This window comes from Saccostrea cucullata, unplaced genomic scaffold (genome assembly GCF_032062105.1).
Source record: "Saccostrea cucullata isolate Sc308-1 unplaced genomic scaffold, CSIRO_AGI_Scuc_v1 ctg1215, whole genome shotgun sequence".
Classification (NCBI taxonomy): Eukaryota; Metazoa; Mollusca; class Bivalvia; order Ostreida; family Ostreidae; genus Saccostrea; species Saccostrea cuccullata.
The window spans coordinates 134,447-150,878 of record NW_026919104.1 but is presented as its reverse complement, the minus strand read 5'-3'; the positions used below and the strand labels follow the sequence as shown (position 1 = coordinate 150,878).

Genomic DNA, 16,432 nt, shown 5'->3' with positions numbered 1-16,432 from the left:
AGCTACAGCAATGGGGTGTTTAAAGTAAAGTCGTTTTAAAAAGAGATATATTATTAATTTCACTGTTTAACATTCACAAAATAATACTGCTCTATTTTAATTACAAAAGAGGTATGTAACAGTATGAACGTACCAGAATCTTATCATTTTTAATAACTTGCATACATTTCATTTGTTGTACATATCTTTTAAAGTTTTATTACAAGCAATTCAATTTCATTTTCAAAAATTGATGTAATGAATACTTTAAAGTGATAGTCTTTCCAGTTTCCACATAATATTTGATGAAAAACTTCAAGTTACATACCTAGTACTCTGAATATTTATGGTTTCAGGCTTTAATTATTTTTATGCCCTCTTCCATGAAGGGAGGGCATATTGCTTTGCAGGTTTTTGTTGGCCGGTCTGTCTGTCTGTCTGTCCACCAACAGTTTCCATTAATTTTCTTTGCGGAGTTTGTAAGTTCAGAAATGACTTTGAAATATTCCGGTTGTTGGGCATCGTCGCAAACCACTGCCAAAATGTATGATCCTCTCCCATTCTGGCTGTGGTTGAACGAGGAGAGAATTCTTTGTAGCTCATTAAAATATTAACCAATGCGAGTAAAGCATAGTTGGATAATGAACTTTATCGCGACCTTTCAATATCCAATCACAGTTCACGAAATATTCTTTGTATACTGTTGATGTCAATTGTTGCGATGTAAAAAACTTCCCACTAATTGAATATGACGTCACAATAGAGAGACATAAATATTCAAGATTATCACAATTTTTACGATCAAGCAGCCATGGGTAGGGGAGAGCTTTATGCGGAATCCGGACCGTGGCTCGAGATGATGGTTGTTGGAGTGGCGAAATAAGTGCTTCACAAAACATATCTTGTTTAATTAACATTATGAAGTAAATGTTTAAAAACCCATGGAATCAAATGGTTTTCTTATAATGTATTTATATTGATTGAAGACAGATTTATCTGCCATATCATTTTCATAGAAATGGGTTTATAAACAAGGAATTTATTGCATGATGTAATGATCTTAGCAGGGTTTTGTAATGGTGCATATTTACACCAATACTTTTATGAGAGCATGTCACAGCATGCAACATTTATATATTTATTTTTAATCTTACAGTAAAACTCATTTACTATTGCCAAAAATACTGCAAATTCTGTACAGTGCAAAATTTTGTTTGGTTCCCCAGCTATATAAATGATATTATTAATTTTGGATATGCATAAAACAAAAAAAAAGAAATAGCAAACTATGGAAATCAATATTGCTGAGTTTTACTGTATTTATAATGATAAAATTGTGTAACAAAACTTATTGTTCATAGGTCATTAAAAAATAACTATGCATAAAGTACAACACCATATTATGAACAGTTGTTTCTGTCTTGTATGTTTTTGTCTTTGTGAAATATGACCATGTATTTATGTTAATGTAATTATGTAAATGAAATTTTATTTGAAAGCAAAGTAAAAACATCAGGAATAAGACATAAATGAGTTTCAGCTATTATTATGATTGCATCATTCAGGGTTACTATAAACCATTCAAGTGAGTATAAATATATATACTTATATCTAATAAAAAACTTTAAAACACTTTTCGAAATATTTCAGCCGTGTCACCGGCCTTCATCAGTCGTGTTTATTTAAATGCATAGCAACTCAACAGTATTATGACGTCACAATGAACATAGAAATTGAAAGGCAACGTCATGCACTAAAATTGCGCCAAAAACATCTGAATATATTGTGAGAGCAAAAATTGTACTTGTGTATCAAAATTTTTATCATACAGAATAAAATACTAGAATACGGGGTATATTAAAAAGATGATTTTAAAGTATATATAAAAGTATATCTGTAAAAATAAGTATACAATGTCACACAAATGTTCATAAATCCAATTCAAAGACAGAAGTGTTCCCTTTTGTTAATACCAAATGGTATATAAGTGTTCAACTTTTTCTTCCAAAGATTTTCTCTATATTTGCGGTAAATGTCATTCTTATACAGTTTTTCAATGCCTATTATATTATAATCTTCTACTGTATGTACATCTGAATTAAAATGAGTAGCCACAGGATCATTTGTTTCTCTTCTAATTAAAGACAAATTCAACACATGTCTTTGATATAAACTATCACCAGTTTCTCCCACATACACTATTTTGTCACACTTTTTACAAAAAATTCCATAAACAACATTCCTTGATTTACAATTAATATAATTTTTGACTTGAAAAGTGCATCCGTTATTATCTTCAAACTGGCTGGTTTTCACAACAAATTTACACAAAATACATTTTTTAGCATCACATGGCTCACATAAATTTCCTTTTTTAAAAAATAAATTGTTGTGTTTTTTATACACTAAAATGTCTTTCAAATTTTTGTCTCTTTTATAGGCAACGATTGGGGTCTTTTTGAACGCGAGTTTCAGGCGATCGGAATTTTCAAGAATTTTTTGTCTTTTCTTCAAAATGTTATGAATATTCGGTAATCCTTTTGAATAGGTCAACACAAGGGGAACACGGTCACATCGCGTTTTATTTTTTCTGTAATTTAGTAGATCCGAGCGATTGAGTTTGTCAACTTTCGTAAGTTGTTTTTCTACTTCATTGCTAGAATATCCTCGTTTTCGCAAGTTCTTTTTCACTTTATCACGTTGGCTTTGATAGTTTTCCTCTGTGGAGCAAATACGACGTGCTCTAAGACCAAGGCCGTACGGAATTGAACTTTTTGTAGATTCGGGATGGCTGGAGGTTTTGTTAAGGTACATATGTTTGTCAGTTGGTTTGCTGTAAAGATCTGTTGTGAGAAATCCGTTATCCAGAGAAATAGAAACATCAAGGAAGTCTATTTTTGTTTTTGAAAAACGCAGGTCAAGCTGAATGTTGGGGTGAATATTATTTGCAGTCATATGGAAATCATGTAGTTCTTCTTCTGTCCCCGTCCAGATCCCAAAAATATCGTCAATGTATCTTAGATAAAAAAGAGGTTGTTGTTTACAAATCGCCAAAAGAATATTTTCCCATTCCCCCATGTATACACATGCATAGTTTCGTCCCAGTTTAGATCCTATAGCAGTACCTTCGGTTTGGATATAATGTTTATTGTTGAAACTAAAATTATTGTTATCCAGGACAGCATCCATCATTTCTAGAATACTGTCAGTATCTACTTCTTTTTTCTGTCGTTCTTCTAGAATCCTTTTAATTACTTCCCTTGCTTCCTTCCTTGGTATACTAGGATACAGTGATTTAACATCCATGCAAAATAATAAAGAAGAATTCGGCAACGGTTGATTCAATGTTGAGAGTTTCCTCAAGAAATCCGTGGTGTCCTGTATGTAACTTTTAAGTGATTTGTTTGCATCCTCGAGCTGTAATTCAACATACTCTGCTAGTTTTTCTGTGGGATGTTGACGGCCATTTACTATAGTTCTCAGCGGGTGATTTTTCTTGTGTACTTTTGGATTGGCCTGTAGTTTACCGGAAGAAATTTCTGTCGGTAAAAGGTAGTGTCGTAGCTCTGTCGAGATAGATCCTCTTTTATGCATGTTATTCACTAACTTTTTTATTTTGTTAGTTATTTGTTGAGATCTGTCTTCTTTTACTTCACTGTAGGATGAGCTATTCAGCATTTCGTTTTCCACTTGATCAACGTATTTATCTGTATCCATAACAACGACTCCTGATCCTTTGTCTGCTGGTCTAATGATAATATTTGGATCCTCTAGAAGCTCTCTCATAGCACTTTCCTCTGAGTTTGTAATATTGCTCGAAAAATTTCTACTTAATCCCCTGATTACATCTTCCTTAACTTGTCTAATGTATTCATCAAGCCATTTGTCCCTCCCCTCTTCTGGTGTCCACTTTGAATTTGATTTCTTTTTCTCATACTGTTCATCTGTGTCTGAAGATTCATCATCTTCCTCATTAAAAAAGAATTCCCGCAGTCGCATTCTACGTTCCCATGTTTGCAGGTCTGTTAATAACTGTGTGAAATCAATATTCTTTTTAGTAGGTACAAATTTTAGTCCTTTTTTAAGTAAGCTTAACTGCGCGTTTGTTAGTTTTTTTGAAGACATATTGATCACATCCTTATCTGAACATGTACTATTATCAGGCATTACCATAGTTTCATTGTTCTCATCCTTTTCCTCCGAATCCACGTTGTGCATTTTAGAATCTTCCGATAATAGATCATCTGTTGCTTCAGAATTGGATGCAAAGCAATTGCACGGGCGATGTGAGGTTTTGATGAAATTAAAATGATTTGAGAAGTAATTTAAACAAATGAAATCTTTTTTATGATCGCATTCCTCCGCATTCGGGTACTTTTGCCATTGGGATCGGTTATTTGAATTTGATTTTACAAAAATATCAACATCAAATCGGTATGCTGCTGCAAACACTTCTGCTTCTGTTGCCCATGAAGCCACACTTCCGTCCAATAGTTTGACATTGTTCAAATGATCTTGAAAATCTCCGTCTACGTACTCACTATAAAATTGTTTATTTGCATTCAGTTCTTCTACAACCATTCTTCTTATTTCAGTATGAAATTTCTGATCATCAAAAAAATAATATGAGACGCATCTATAGAAACAGTTCCCATCCCCCTCTATTCGAATTTCTACATCTTCATCAACTATGATTGCATTGTCAACTGTGGGGTTTACGGTCAAAGTAGATACAACATTATCTTTTTTATTCCTGTTTTCATTTAATGCACCTAGTTTCCTACTCTTTGTTCTGAAAAGTTTCTCTGCGTTTTTTTCTACATTGGCATTGATAGATGAAAAAGCCTCTATATACTCCTCCTCGCCAAGTTTCGTCCTTAGACTTTCACTCTGCTTTTCTATAGATTCTTTAAGTTTTGAAACAGTTTTAACACAAACCTTTACGGATTCCTGCATTAATTTTCGGGAAGTTGAGTCCAGGATTCCATGAATATTTTCTTTGTTGTCAATTGTTGCATCCAAACCTAAAGTCCATTTAAGTTTAAATCCTTTTGGAATAATGTTACGTTCCAAGCAAGATTGTAAGAATAATTGGTGGCTCTCATATCTGGTTTTCTTCAAAAATGTTTTACGCAAAATTCTCAATTCGTTCTTTTGCACGCTGGTCATGTTGTTCTGCTACACTTTATACAAATCCAAAGTCTCTTTTTGTCAATACAATAAAAAACTTTAAAACACTTTTCGAAATATTTCAGCCGTGTCACCGGCCTTCATCAGTCGTGTTTATTTAAATGCATAGCAACTCAACAGTATTATGACGTCACAATGAACATAGAAATTGAAAGGCAACGTCATGCACTAAAATTGCGCCAAAAACATCTGAATATATTGTGAGAGCAAAAATTGTACTTGTGTATCAAAATTTTTATCATACAGAATAAAATACTAGAATACGGGGTATATTAAAAAGATGATTTTAAAGTATATATAAAAGTATATCTGTAAAAATAAGTATACAATGTCACACAAATGTTCATAAATCCAATTCAAAGACAGAAGTGTTCCCTTTTGTTAATACCAAATGGTATATAAGTGTTCAACTTTTTCTTCCAAAGATTTTCTCTATATTTGCGGTAAATGTCATTCTTATACAGTTTTTCAATGCCTATTATATTATAATCTTCTACTGTATGTACATCTGATAGTTTATATCAAAGACATGTGTTGAATTTGTCTTTAATTAGAAGAGAAACAAATGATCCTGTGGCTACTCATTTTAATTCAGATGTACATACAGTAGAAGATTATAATATAATAGGCATTGAAAAACTGTATAAGAATGACATTTACCGCAAATATAGAGAAAATCTTTGGAAGAAAAAGTTGAACACTTATATACCATTTGGTATTAACAAAAGGGAACACTTCTGTCTTTGAATTGGATTTATGAACATTTGTGTGACATTGTATACTTATTTTTACAGATATACTTTTATATATACTTTAAAATCATCTTTTTAATATACCCCGTATTCTAGTATTTTATTCTGTATGATAAAAATTTTGATACACAAGTACAATTTTTGCTCTCACAATATATTCAGATGTTTTTGGCGCAATTTTAGTGCATGACGTTGCCTTTCAATTTCTATGTTCATTGTGACGTCATAATACTGTTGAGTTGCTATGCATTTAAATAAACACGACTGATGAAGGCCGGTGACACGGCTGAAATATTTCGAAAAGTGTTTTAAAGTTTTTTATTGTATTGACAAAAAGAGACTTTGGATTTGTATAAAGTGTAGCAGAACAACATGACCAGCGTGCAAAAGAACGAATTGAGAATTTTGCGTAAAACATTTTTGAAGAAAACCAGATATGAGAGCCACCAATTATTCTTACAATCTTGCTTGGAACGTAACATTATTCCAAAAGGATTTAAACTTAAATGGACTTTAGGTTTGGATGCAACAATTGACAACAAAGAAAATATTCATGGAATCCTGGACTCAACTTCCCGAAAATTAATGCAGGAATCCGTAAAGGTTTGTGTTAAAACTGTTTCAAAACTTAAAGAATCTATAGAAAAGCAGAGTGAAAGTCTAAGGACGAAACTTGGCGAAGGGAGGAGTATATAGAGGCTTTTTCATCTATCAATGCCAATGTAGAAAAAAACGCAGAGAAACTTTTCAGAACAAAGAGTAGGAAACTAGGTGCATTAAATGAAAACAGGAATAAAAAAGATAATGTTGTATCTACTTTGACCGTAAACCCCACAGTTGACAATGCAATCATAGTTGATGAAGATGTAGAAATTCGAATAGAGGGGGATGGGAACTGTTTCTATAGATGCGTCTCATATTATTTTTTTGATGATCAGAAATTTCATACTGAAATAAGAAGAATGGTTGTAGAAGAACTGAATGCAAATAAACAATTTTATAGTGAGTACGTAGACGGAGATTTTCAAGATCATTTGAACAATGTCAAACTATTGGACGGAAGTGTGGCTTCATGGGCAACAGAAGCAGAAGTGTTTGCAGCAGCATACCGATTTGATGTTGATATTTTTGTAAAATCAAATTCAAATAACCGATCCCAATGGCAAAAGTACCCGAATGCGGAGGAATGCGATCATAAAAAAGATTTCATTTGTTTAAATTACTTCTCAAATCATTTTAATTTCATCAAAACCTCACATCGCCCGTGCAATTGCTTTGCATCCAATTCTGAAGCAACAGATGATCTATTATCGGAAGATTCTAAAATGCACAACGTGGATTCGGAGGAAAAGGATGAGAACAATGAAACTATGGTAATGCCTGATAATAGTACATGTTCAGATAAGGATGTGATCAATATGTCTTCAAAAAAACTAACAAACGCGCAGTTAAGCTTACTTAAAAAAGGACTAAAATTTGTACCTACTAAAAAGAATATTGATTTCACACAGTTATTAACAGACCTGCAAACATGGGAACGTAGAATGCGACTGCGGGAATTCTTTTTTAATGAGGAAGATGATGAATCTTCAGACACAGATGAACAGTATGAGAAAAAGAAATCAAATTCAAAGTGGACACCAGAAGAGGGGAGGGACAAATGGCTTGATGAATACATTAGACAAGTTAAGGAAGATGTAATCAGGGGATTAAGTAGAAATTTTTCGAGCAATATTACAAACTCAGAGGAAAGTGCTATGAGAGAGCTTCTAGAGGATCCAAATATTATCATTAGACCAGCAGACAAAGGATCAGGAGTCGTTGTTATGGATACAGATAAATACGTTGATCAAGTGGAAAACGAAATGCTGAATAGCTCATCCTACAGTGAAGTAAAAGAAGACAGATCTCAACAAATAACTAACAAAATAAAAAAGTTAGTGAATAACATGCATAAAAGAGGATCTATCTCGACAGAGCTACGACACTACCTTTTACCGACAGAAATTTCTTCCGGTAAACTACAGGCCAATCCAAAAGTACACAAGAAAAATCACCCGCTGAGAACTATAGTAAATGGCCGTCAACATCCCACAGAAAAACTAGCAGAGTATGTTGAATTACAGCTCGAGGATGCAAACAAATCACTTAAAAGTTACATACAGGACACCACGGATTTCTTGAGGAAACTCTCAACATTGAATCAACCGTTGCCGAATTCTTCTTTATTATTTTGCATGGATGTTAAATCACTGTATCCTAGTATACCAAGGAAGGAAGCAAGGGAAGTAATTAAAAGGATTCTAGAAGAACGACAGAAAAAAGAAGTAGATACTGACAGTATTCTAGAAATGATGGATGCTGTCCTGGATAACAATAATTTTAGTTTCAACAATAAACATTATATCCAAACCGAAGGTACTGCTATAGGATCTAAACTGGGACGAAACTATGCATGTGTATACATGGGGGAATGGGAAAATATTCTTTTGGCGATTTGTAAACAACAACCTCTTTTTTATCTAAGATACATTGACGATATTTTTGGGATCTGGACGGGGACAGAAGAAGAACTACATGATTTCCATATGACTGCAAATAATATTCACCCCAACATTCAGCTTGACCTGCGTTTTTCAAAAACAAAAATAGACTTCCTTGATGTTTCTATTTCTCTGGATAACGGATTTCTCACAACAGATCTTTACAGCAAACCAACTGACAAACATATGTACCTTAACAAAACCTCCAGCCATCCCGAATCTACAAAAAGTTCAATTCCGTACGGCCTTGGTCTTAGAGCACGTCGTATTTGCTCCACAGAGGAAAACTATCAAAGCCAACGTGATAAAGTGAAAAAGAACTTGCGAAAACGAGGATATTCTAGCAATGAAGTAGAAAAACAACTTACGAAAGTTGACAAACTCAATCGCTCGGATCTACTAAATTACAGAAAAAATAAAACGCGATGTGACCGTGTTCCCCTTGTGTTGACCTATTCAAAAGGATTACCGAATATTCATAACATTTTGAAGAAAAGACAAAAAATTCTTGAAAATTCCGATCGCCTGAAACTCGCGTTCAAAAAGACCCCAATCGTTGCCTATAAAAGAGACAAAAATTTGAAAGACATTTTAGTGTATAAAAAACACAACAATTTATTTTTTAAAAAAGGAAATTTATGTGAGCCATGTGATGCTAAAAAATGTATTTTGTGTAAATTTGTTGTGAAAACCAGCCAGTTTGAAGATAATAACGGATGCACTTTTCAAGTCAAAAATTATATTAATTGTAAATCAAGGAATGTTGTTTATGGAATTTTTTGTAAAAAGTGTGACAAAATAGTGTATGTGGGAGAAACTGGTGATAGTTTATATCAAAGACATGTGTTGAATTTGTCTTTAATTAGAAGAGAAACAAATGATCCTGTGGCTACTCATTTTAATTCAGATGTACATACAGTAGAAGATTATAATATAATAGGCATTGAAAAACTGTATAAGAATGACATTTACCGCAAATATAGAGAAAATCTTTGGAAGAAAAAGTTGAACACTTATATACCATTTGGTATTAACAAAAGGGAACACTTCTGTCTTTGAATTGGATTTATGAACATTTGTGTGACATTGTATACTTATTTTTACAGATATACTTTTATATATACTTTAAAATCATCTTTTTAATATACCCCGTATTCTAGTATTTTATTCTGTATGATAAAAATTTTGATACACAAGTACAATTTTTGCTCTCACAATATATTCAGATGTTTTTGGCGCAATTTTAGTGCATGACGTTGCCTTTCAATTTCTATGTTCATTGTGACGTCATAATACTGTTGAGTTGCTATGCATTTAAATAAACACGACTGATGAAGGCCGGTGACACGGCTGAAATATTTCGAAAAGTGTTTTAAAGTTTTTTATTGTATTGACAAAAAGAGACTTTGGATACTTATATCTATATATATATTTATTTCAGGTTCTGTACTGGAATGATACCGAGAAGACGGACAGCAGCATATTTGAGTTAAGGGAAAGAGAAATCAATACAGACATCAAAGAAAGGAATTTATTTTTCAAAGGTATGTTTAAAAAAAAAATTCTAATATCATTTGAAATAAACATTGAGCTGGTTTAGAAAAAAAATATTAATTTCTGCTGAAATATGAAAATTCCTATTTTAGACACAGGAGCAAAATTGGATCATAGTTATAGCACATTTTGAAGCAGACTATAAGGTATGCCTTACAGAGTTCCCTTCAAAATGTTATTAAATTTTATTGGAGTTATTCCTCTTTGGTAACATTAGTGGTGTAATTTTATCTATATATGGATCTAATTTACATATTAAATAGCAAGCAACCAATGAAAATCTCTTTATTTATAACTAAGTTACACACATACAAATAATATTATTGTGCTTTAGAATTAAAAAACTCTTTTTTAATTTTTAGGTGGAATAGCTACTTTAAGTCCGTATTGTAAATGATATATAGTCAAATATGAATTATGTGAAGCATGTTATAAGTAATTGTAGGCCAAGTTAAGCTTTGGTAGGGGCGTGCCAGGAGAGCTGCTTGCTGTCGTCCATTTTAGCCGTGTGTTGGTTATGGTGGACGAGGTCCCATTTCTTCATCCACGGACCCTGGATAGTGGTGTCAAAATAAGCGTCTTCTACATTCTGTGGAAAATTACAGAAAGAATAGAGCAAGGATATATTTTAACTATGGTTATTTACTGGTAACAGATGTAAATATCATTCTTTAAATAATATGACCTGCATGAAAGTAAACACCATACCGGTACATATGGCAAGCCCTTCTACTATTTATTCTTGAATTTAAGAAAATCTTTCAAGAAAAGAGATATCTCTTTATTATAGAGAGATATCTCTTCAGCTTATATTGTTGAAACGTATGGAGATAACGAACAATATTCAAGATGAAACGTCCATGAAACAATACAAAATAGGGACAGAGCAAACACAGACCTCCAAAACCAGAGGTTGGATCAGGTGCCAAGGAGGAGTGAGCATCCCCTGCCGACCAGTCACACCCGTCGTATGCTCTTTTACATAATCGAGAAACAACGGAAAAATCAGTCGGCAATTCAGTGTATAAATAATGGACTAACAATTAGTAAGAACAAGCTAATTCAGAGAATTCATGTCCCCTGCTTAGGGAAAAAGAAGACCACCGCAGTTTGGGGGGGGGGGGGGTCGGATACCTCCTGACTGAATTTGCAGAGTTATTAAATGTATACATGTATATTGAAGCAAATAAAAAATGCCAATATGGATATAAAGATTTGATTGCTTATTCTTTATTATGTGTATAGAAATTCTTTTTATATAGAATATTTATCATACTGTAATGATGATTTTATGGGTTTGTACAAGCTAGACGTCATATCTTTTTCATTTCACATGGCATGATGCTGAATATTATCATTTAGTAAAAAAAAATGTTTTAAAAAAAGGAAATAGATCGTTCGCGATTCGAAACCATGAACGCTTGCATGTCACATACATGTATATATTCACGTTCGATATTGTAAAAAATTTACACAATGCATGGTGTCTAATCTAGTCTTTATTAAACAGTTCTAATAGATGTAATAAGAATGAAAAGTCTGCTGACAACCTGTTTTATACGAAATAACGCTCCACATTCCCCTGCACGCTAAAAATAATGCCAAGTGACATTTAACACTAATAAAACAAACGGGGTGGGACACTTTGAGAGGGGTGAGAGAGGCCATAGGGACTTTTGGTATAAAAGTTCATTGCAAAAGCTCAAAATCTTCTTGAAACATCGCCCGGAAACGACAGTGTTACACACAGACAGAATGTATACATTTACGACCTTGAACTTTGACCTTTTGACCTCAAAATTAATAGGGTTTTCCTTAGGCCACAGGGAGTTATGTAAAATTTCATTGCGAAAGCTAAAAGGGTTCTCGCGATATCGCTTGGAAACGAAAGCGTTACAGACAGGCAGAAAGAGGGACGGACAGATAGACCCAATTAATTAATATCCCCCACTTTCAGTGAAAACGGGGGAAAAACGTCAGTCAGCATTTGACTCAATGAAAAATTGTATTTGCTGACAAGGTAACTGTATCGACCATAGAACTTACGAAATTATGACTAAATGAGACTGTTGATATTCTTGTTCCATCAACTCACTCTTTGATAATAGAGATATCTTTATAAACTAGAGAGATATCTCTTTAAACACGGTAGTAATATCTTTTTGTATGAGAGATATATCTTTTACTTAGAGAGATATCTTTATAAGCTAGAGAGATATCTTTTTTAAGCAAGAGAGATACATCTTAAAGTTAGAGAGATATCTCTTCAACAAGGTTAAAAGAGATATCTTTCTTAGCCAGAGAGAAATCTCTTGGTTTTCAAAAAGAAATATCTTTCTAGGCTAAAGAGATATCTCTTTTCCAGTGATCCTTAAAATAAAATAATCAATTATCCCCTTTTATACTAAAGCGAGACAGGAAGTAAAGTCTCTGGAATAATGACGGTGTAATGAGAAAAAGACTGAGCATGTCATACCCAGAATAATATGTTTACTATAGAGACAAAATGCTATTAATCCCTTGTTTGAAACAACAAAAATATAATGGCAAATATTCGGGAAAACGAAAGGAAATGCAATGAATCGAATTTTCTCAGCTTATAAAAAAAATCAACTATTACTAATTTGAAATCTAAACAACACTGAATTACTTGTCATGTTTATCAAAGCTATCATGTAGAATATGTCAAATTTTCAGAATATTTTAACGTACTTCCGGTTAAGGGAGAAGTCATCACCAACGCAATTTGAATAAAAATAAGGGGAGAGATGTCTCTTTACAATAAAGAGATATCTCTTTTTGCTTGAGAGATATCTTTTTTGGACACTTATGAAAGATATCTCTTTCACTTTTAGAGATATCTCTTAAGAAAAACTAAGAAAAAATATCTTTTACTTTGAGAGATATCCTTTTAAATTGGAAAGATATCTCTCTAGGTGAAAGAGATATCTCTTTATTGTTAAAAGATATCTCTTTTTACCAAAGAGATAACTCTCAATGAGAAAGAGATATCTCTTTAAGTAGAAGAGATATATCTTTTAGAAAAAGAGATATTACACTGAGTGAAAGAGATATCTCTTTAAGTTGAGATATATCTCTAAAAGTCCGGAGATATCTTTTTTATAAGAGATATCTCTGTAAAATGAGAGATATCTCTGGAATTTTATAATAATTTTTATTTTCCGATTAAATAACAAAATGGCTTGCTATTGGTACATGCAGTTATAACTGAATGTATAAGCATGATTTCTCTTTCAGATTTCATTTTTTTTCAAGCTCACAGGTCTAGTAACTTAGCATATTGATTTTACCGGAAGTAAGTCTTGGAGGGCTTTGACTGATTCCTTCTGTTTAGACCAGCGGTCATCTGCGTCAAAACCTGTCCAGTCGATCTTATGGTCCGGATCCTTGGACGTCCGGAAAAGTAGGTGGTTCTTTATACCATAAAATCCGCAGGGATGATCCGGTTTTTGCCAACGGAGATCAAGGCTCCAGCGGATCTTGTCGGACATGTTCGGCAAGCTGAATATTCAACCAATAATAAATTATGTATATTTGGCCTGTTTGTCTATTAACATATACTTGATAAACTTTAACCTCTATGTCAAATAGCAATTACTCACTTTAAGTAAAAAAGAAACGAACTGACCAATATGGAAAAGAAGTCATTTACCTTCTGTGAGGTATCATATTGTTTAGCAGTAGCATTCCACCATAGGGAACTGGACATGTAATGATGTCTTTGTCCAAATCTACTTCTGTTGAAACAACAATCCCAATATTTTAACAGATTTAATACATAGTTTACTAATCATACATTGGCCATTTATTAAAAGCAATATTGCCTGATGGGATCAGATGTTACCTAATGATTTGGCCATTTCCTCTTCCTCCAACATGACATACCAGGTCTTTCCGTAACAACACTGATGGTGAGCAACTTTACCGGTCTTGTGACCTCTGTGTGCAACCTTAATTGGTAAAATGCCTTAATATACTAGTAGTTGGCTACATAAAATACTTATAAATGACGCTCTATGAATTAAAGTTGCATTATCTCTACCTGCATGCATCCATTGTCAGCATTGGTGTCTAGAAGAGGAATCCATGCCGTAGGCTGGAGGACTTTGTACGATTCTAGATCCAAATAGGCAGAGTCTACGACAAAATAATGAATCATTTTAATAACTAAATACATGTAATTTTATTTCATTTTGGATGAGTTGTGCATATTCCACGATTCGTGCAGACAGTCAGATATTCATCTATCAGGAAAATGCATTGGCGGAAATATTAGTTGTTGGTCTCTACTGTGCGTATATCCATCTTTACCCTGATGCCAAGGAACTGTTGTAGCCTCGTTCTGGGGTGTTTTAGTGCGCAGATTCCAAACTGGATGCCCGGCAATGTCTGGACCAATCAGCTGCTCCACAACGTTCAACAAACGCTCATTGGTCCAAAGATCTTTAAAGGCCTAAAAAAATTGATACAAGGAACGATAATCTTTTTGGCGGAAAGGTAAAACTAATTGTGCCCTGAACCTTATCACAGGATATACATTAAGGTAGGTCCTAAAACATATGCAGATATTATTATTTTTTACTTTCTGTATTTAGTTATTTAAGCAATCAATTCATCTCTAGTCTGAAAGAAAAACTCGTACATCATCCATGAGTTCAATTAAAACAAAGATTTAAGTTAACTTTTATGCCCCGTCATGAATATGACCGGGGCATATAGTGTTTGTCATGTCCTTCTTCCATCCTTCTGTCCTTCCAATACACTTTGCATTTAGCATTTTGCAATATAGAGAGACAGGACCGTTTCACATCAACTCCATGTTGCTTTAAATTTAAGACGGAAAAATGGTACTGGGAACAATGCAAAGAAGGTCTAAAGCTAAGAATTAAGATTTATATATATCCACACAATATATATTCCTGGGTTTACTCCGTGTGGTGGTCATGAAAAAATTGATAAATACCTGAGAAGAGTCGAATGTATTTGCTGGTCATAAGAAGCTTCAATTGAATTTTTGCATGTTTGCTTGAACAAATTGCTTGTTTGCTTGAACAAATTTCGTCCGGAAAAATACTTTTTAGCCAGCTCCCATGTTCAGTACGATTTCAGCTATTTGTAATTTTCTGTTCGTCTCTCCCAACCTTTTTTTACATTCTAGTGACCATCTACCCTATCTATATTCTTGACTGTGATATCACATATCAGTAAACTAGAATACTAGTAGTTTGTATACCTGTGGTAAAACTCCGTATTTGTGTAGAACTATGTTAGCTCCAGGAAAGTCTTTTTCAATCCTCGACAAGCGTTCAAAAAACCCGTACTCACTGTAGAGCGCTAAAACAAAATGTTTAAAAATTAATCATGGTGACAGTGAATGAGTGATCCCATTTTCTGAGAAAGAGACAGAGTGAGAGAGAAACTTTTAATACATGTATGTACAAGTTGCTTACATTTGATTCGTCCAGATTCGTATAATTTTTGGGCCAGCTGATCAACAAATCTTTCAATAGCCTTTCTGCATGGTTCCAATTCTTCCTTAGTAAAGAAGTCTTTCACGATCACATAACCCTTTATTCAAAAGAGAAAAGGTTAACCATATCTAAAGTTGAATATCTTAATGAGCTTTTGCATCTATTCAGAAATCAGTTATGATTTTTATTCAATGTGCAAATATTTAAGATCAACCTGGTATTTCACACACTACCCAAACTAATCCGAATAAGATGAAAAGCAATTACATCTTCAAAGAATTTCCGAATCAATTCGTCCGGAAGTTGTCCTACTTTCCTTTCTTGAACACTCGGTTTTGCGCACAAATTGAATATTTTCGGATGGCATTCTCCTGTATATCCAGGTAACACTCCAAAATCCCGCCACTGTTCAGACGCCATTTTCAAATGCTCTTTATCAAGTTTTCTTTTGATATTTAACAATAATTTGACAACAATTGTCCTTGGTTTCTTTATCGTTATCAACAAAAATTGGGTCAAAATAAGAAGTGACCCCCAGATAACTGTTGATCCTCCTATGGACTGTTTGAACAACGATGATTGTTTATCAATAACATTTAAGATCACTTGGTAAACGTTTTACAAAATTCTATTGTGAAAAAGACTGGTAAAATAAGAAACAACTTATACAATGATTTAGCAAATTGTGAGTGAAAAAAAAACTCATGTAACGAGTGCATAGACATCTACAAGATAATCTCTAAGTTGTGATTATCTATATACTACTATAGTACGAGGGTTGTTCAAAAAGTAATGTCTCAGTACCCATACCCACCCAAATAACCCCCGATAATTCATAGCCTTGGGAATGCAAGGTTTCAGACTGAAAGCATGCGCCCCTACGCCTCACTTAAATCCGCCAGTGGTTGCTTATCAGTCCATT

The 16,432-nt window shown here is 33.5% G+C and overlaps 3 protein-coding genes across 3 annotated transcripts; 1 reads left to right on the top strand and 2 right to left on the bottom strand.

The window, feature by feature from the left end:
* Positions 1 to 2,628: 2,628 nt before the first annotated feature.
* Positions 2,629 to 4,197, bottom strand: LOC134279472 (uncharacterized; the record flags this gene model as incomplete). Its single annotated transcript, XM_062761886.1, has 2 exons — positions 4,150 to 4,197; positions 2,629 to 4,011 (listed from the first exon to the last, which is right to left on the bottom strand). Coding segments are annotated over exons 1-2 (1,431 nt in total), but the record flags the coding sequence as incomplete, so codon positions are not given.
* Positions 4,198 to 7,246: 3,049 nt separating this feature from the next.
* Positions 7,247 to 10,415, top strand: LOC134279460 (uncharacterized). The gene is made up of 4 exons (XM_062761878.1): positions 7,247 to 7,294; positions 7,433 to 8,815; positions 9,906 to 10,008; positions 10,381 to 10,415. The coding sequence occupies exons 1-4, from the start codon at positions 7,247 to 7,249 to the stop codon at positions 10,413 to 10,415; spliced, it is 1,569 nt and encodes a 522-aa protein (XP_062617862.1).
* On the bottom strand, positions 10,401 to 16,042 carry LOC134279447 (uncharacterized). Its single transcript, XM_062761854.1, has 9 exons — positions 15,778 to 16,042; positions 15,490 to 15,607; positions 15,273 to 15,373; positions 14,351 to 14,492; positions 14,082 to 14,176; positions 13,884 to 13,989; positions 13,692 to 13,776; positions 13,330 to 13,540; positions 10,401 to 10,607 (listed from the first exon to the last, which is right to left on the bottom strand). Exons 1-9 carry the CDS (start codon positions 15,928 to 15,930, stop codon positions 10,470 to 10,472), a joined length of 1,149 nt encoding a protein of 382 aa, XP_062617838.1. The 5' UTR covers positions 15,931 to 16,042; the 3' UTR covers positions 10,401 to 10,469.
* Between the last annotated feature and the right edge of the window lie 390 nt (positions 16,043 to 16,432).

What these genes read in the sequence shown, in the direction of transcription:
- LOC134279447 (XM_062761854.1), bottom strand. Translation starts at nt 15,930, where the DNA reads ATGGCGTCTGAACAGTGGCGGGATTTTGGAGTGTTACCTGGATATACA. An exon ending in AATACGGAGTTTTACCACAG is followed by an intron (nt 14,493 to 15,272) that starts GTATACAAACTA and finishes CAATTTTTTTAG; the next exon opens with GCCTTTAAAGATCTTTGGAC. An exon ending in CTGACAATGGATGCATGCAG is followed by an intron (nt 13,990 to 14,081) that starts GTAGAGATAATG and finishes TTACCAATTAAG; the next exon opens with GTTGCACACAGAGGTCACAA.
- LOC134279460 (XM_062761878.1), top strand. Translation starts at nt 7,247, where the DNA reads ATGCACAACGTGGATTCGGAGGAAAAGGATGAGAACAATGAAACTATG. An exon ending in ATGAGAACAATGAAACTATG is followed by an intron (nt 7,295 to 7,432) that starts GTAATGCCTGAT and finishes GATTTCACACAG; the next exon opens with TTATTAACAGACCTGCAAAC. An exon ending in GAGGATATTCTAGCAATGAA is followed by an intron (nt 8,816 to 9,905) that starts GTAGAAAAACAA and finishes TATTTATTTCAG; the next exon opens with GTTCTGTACTGGAATGATAC.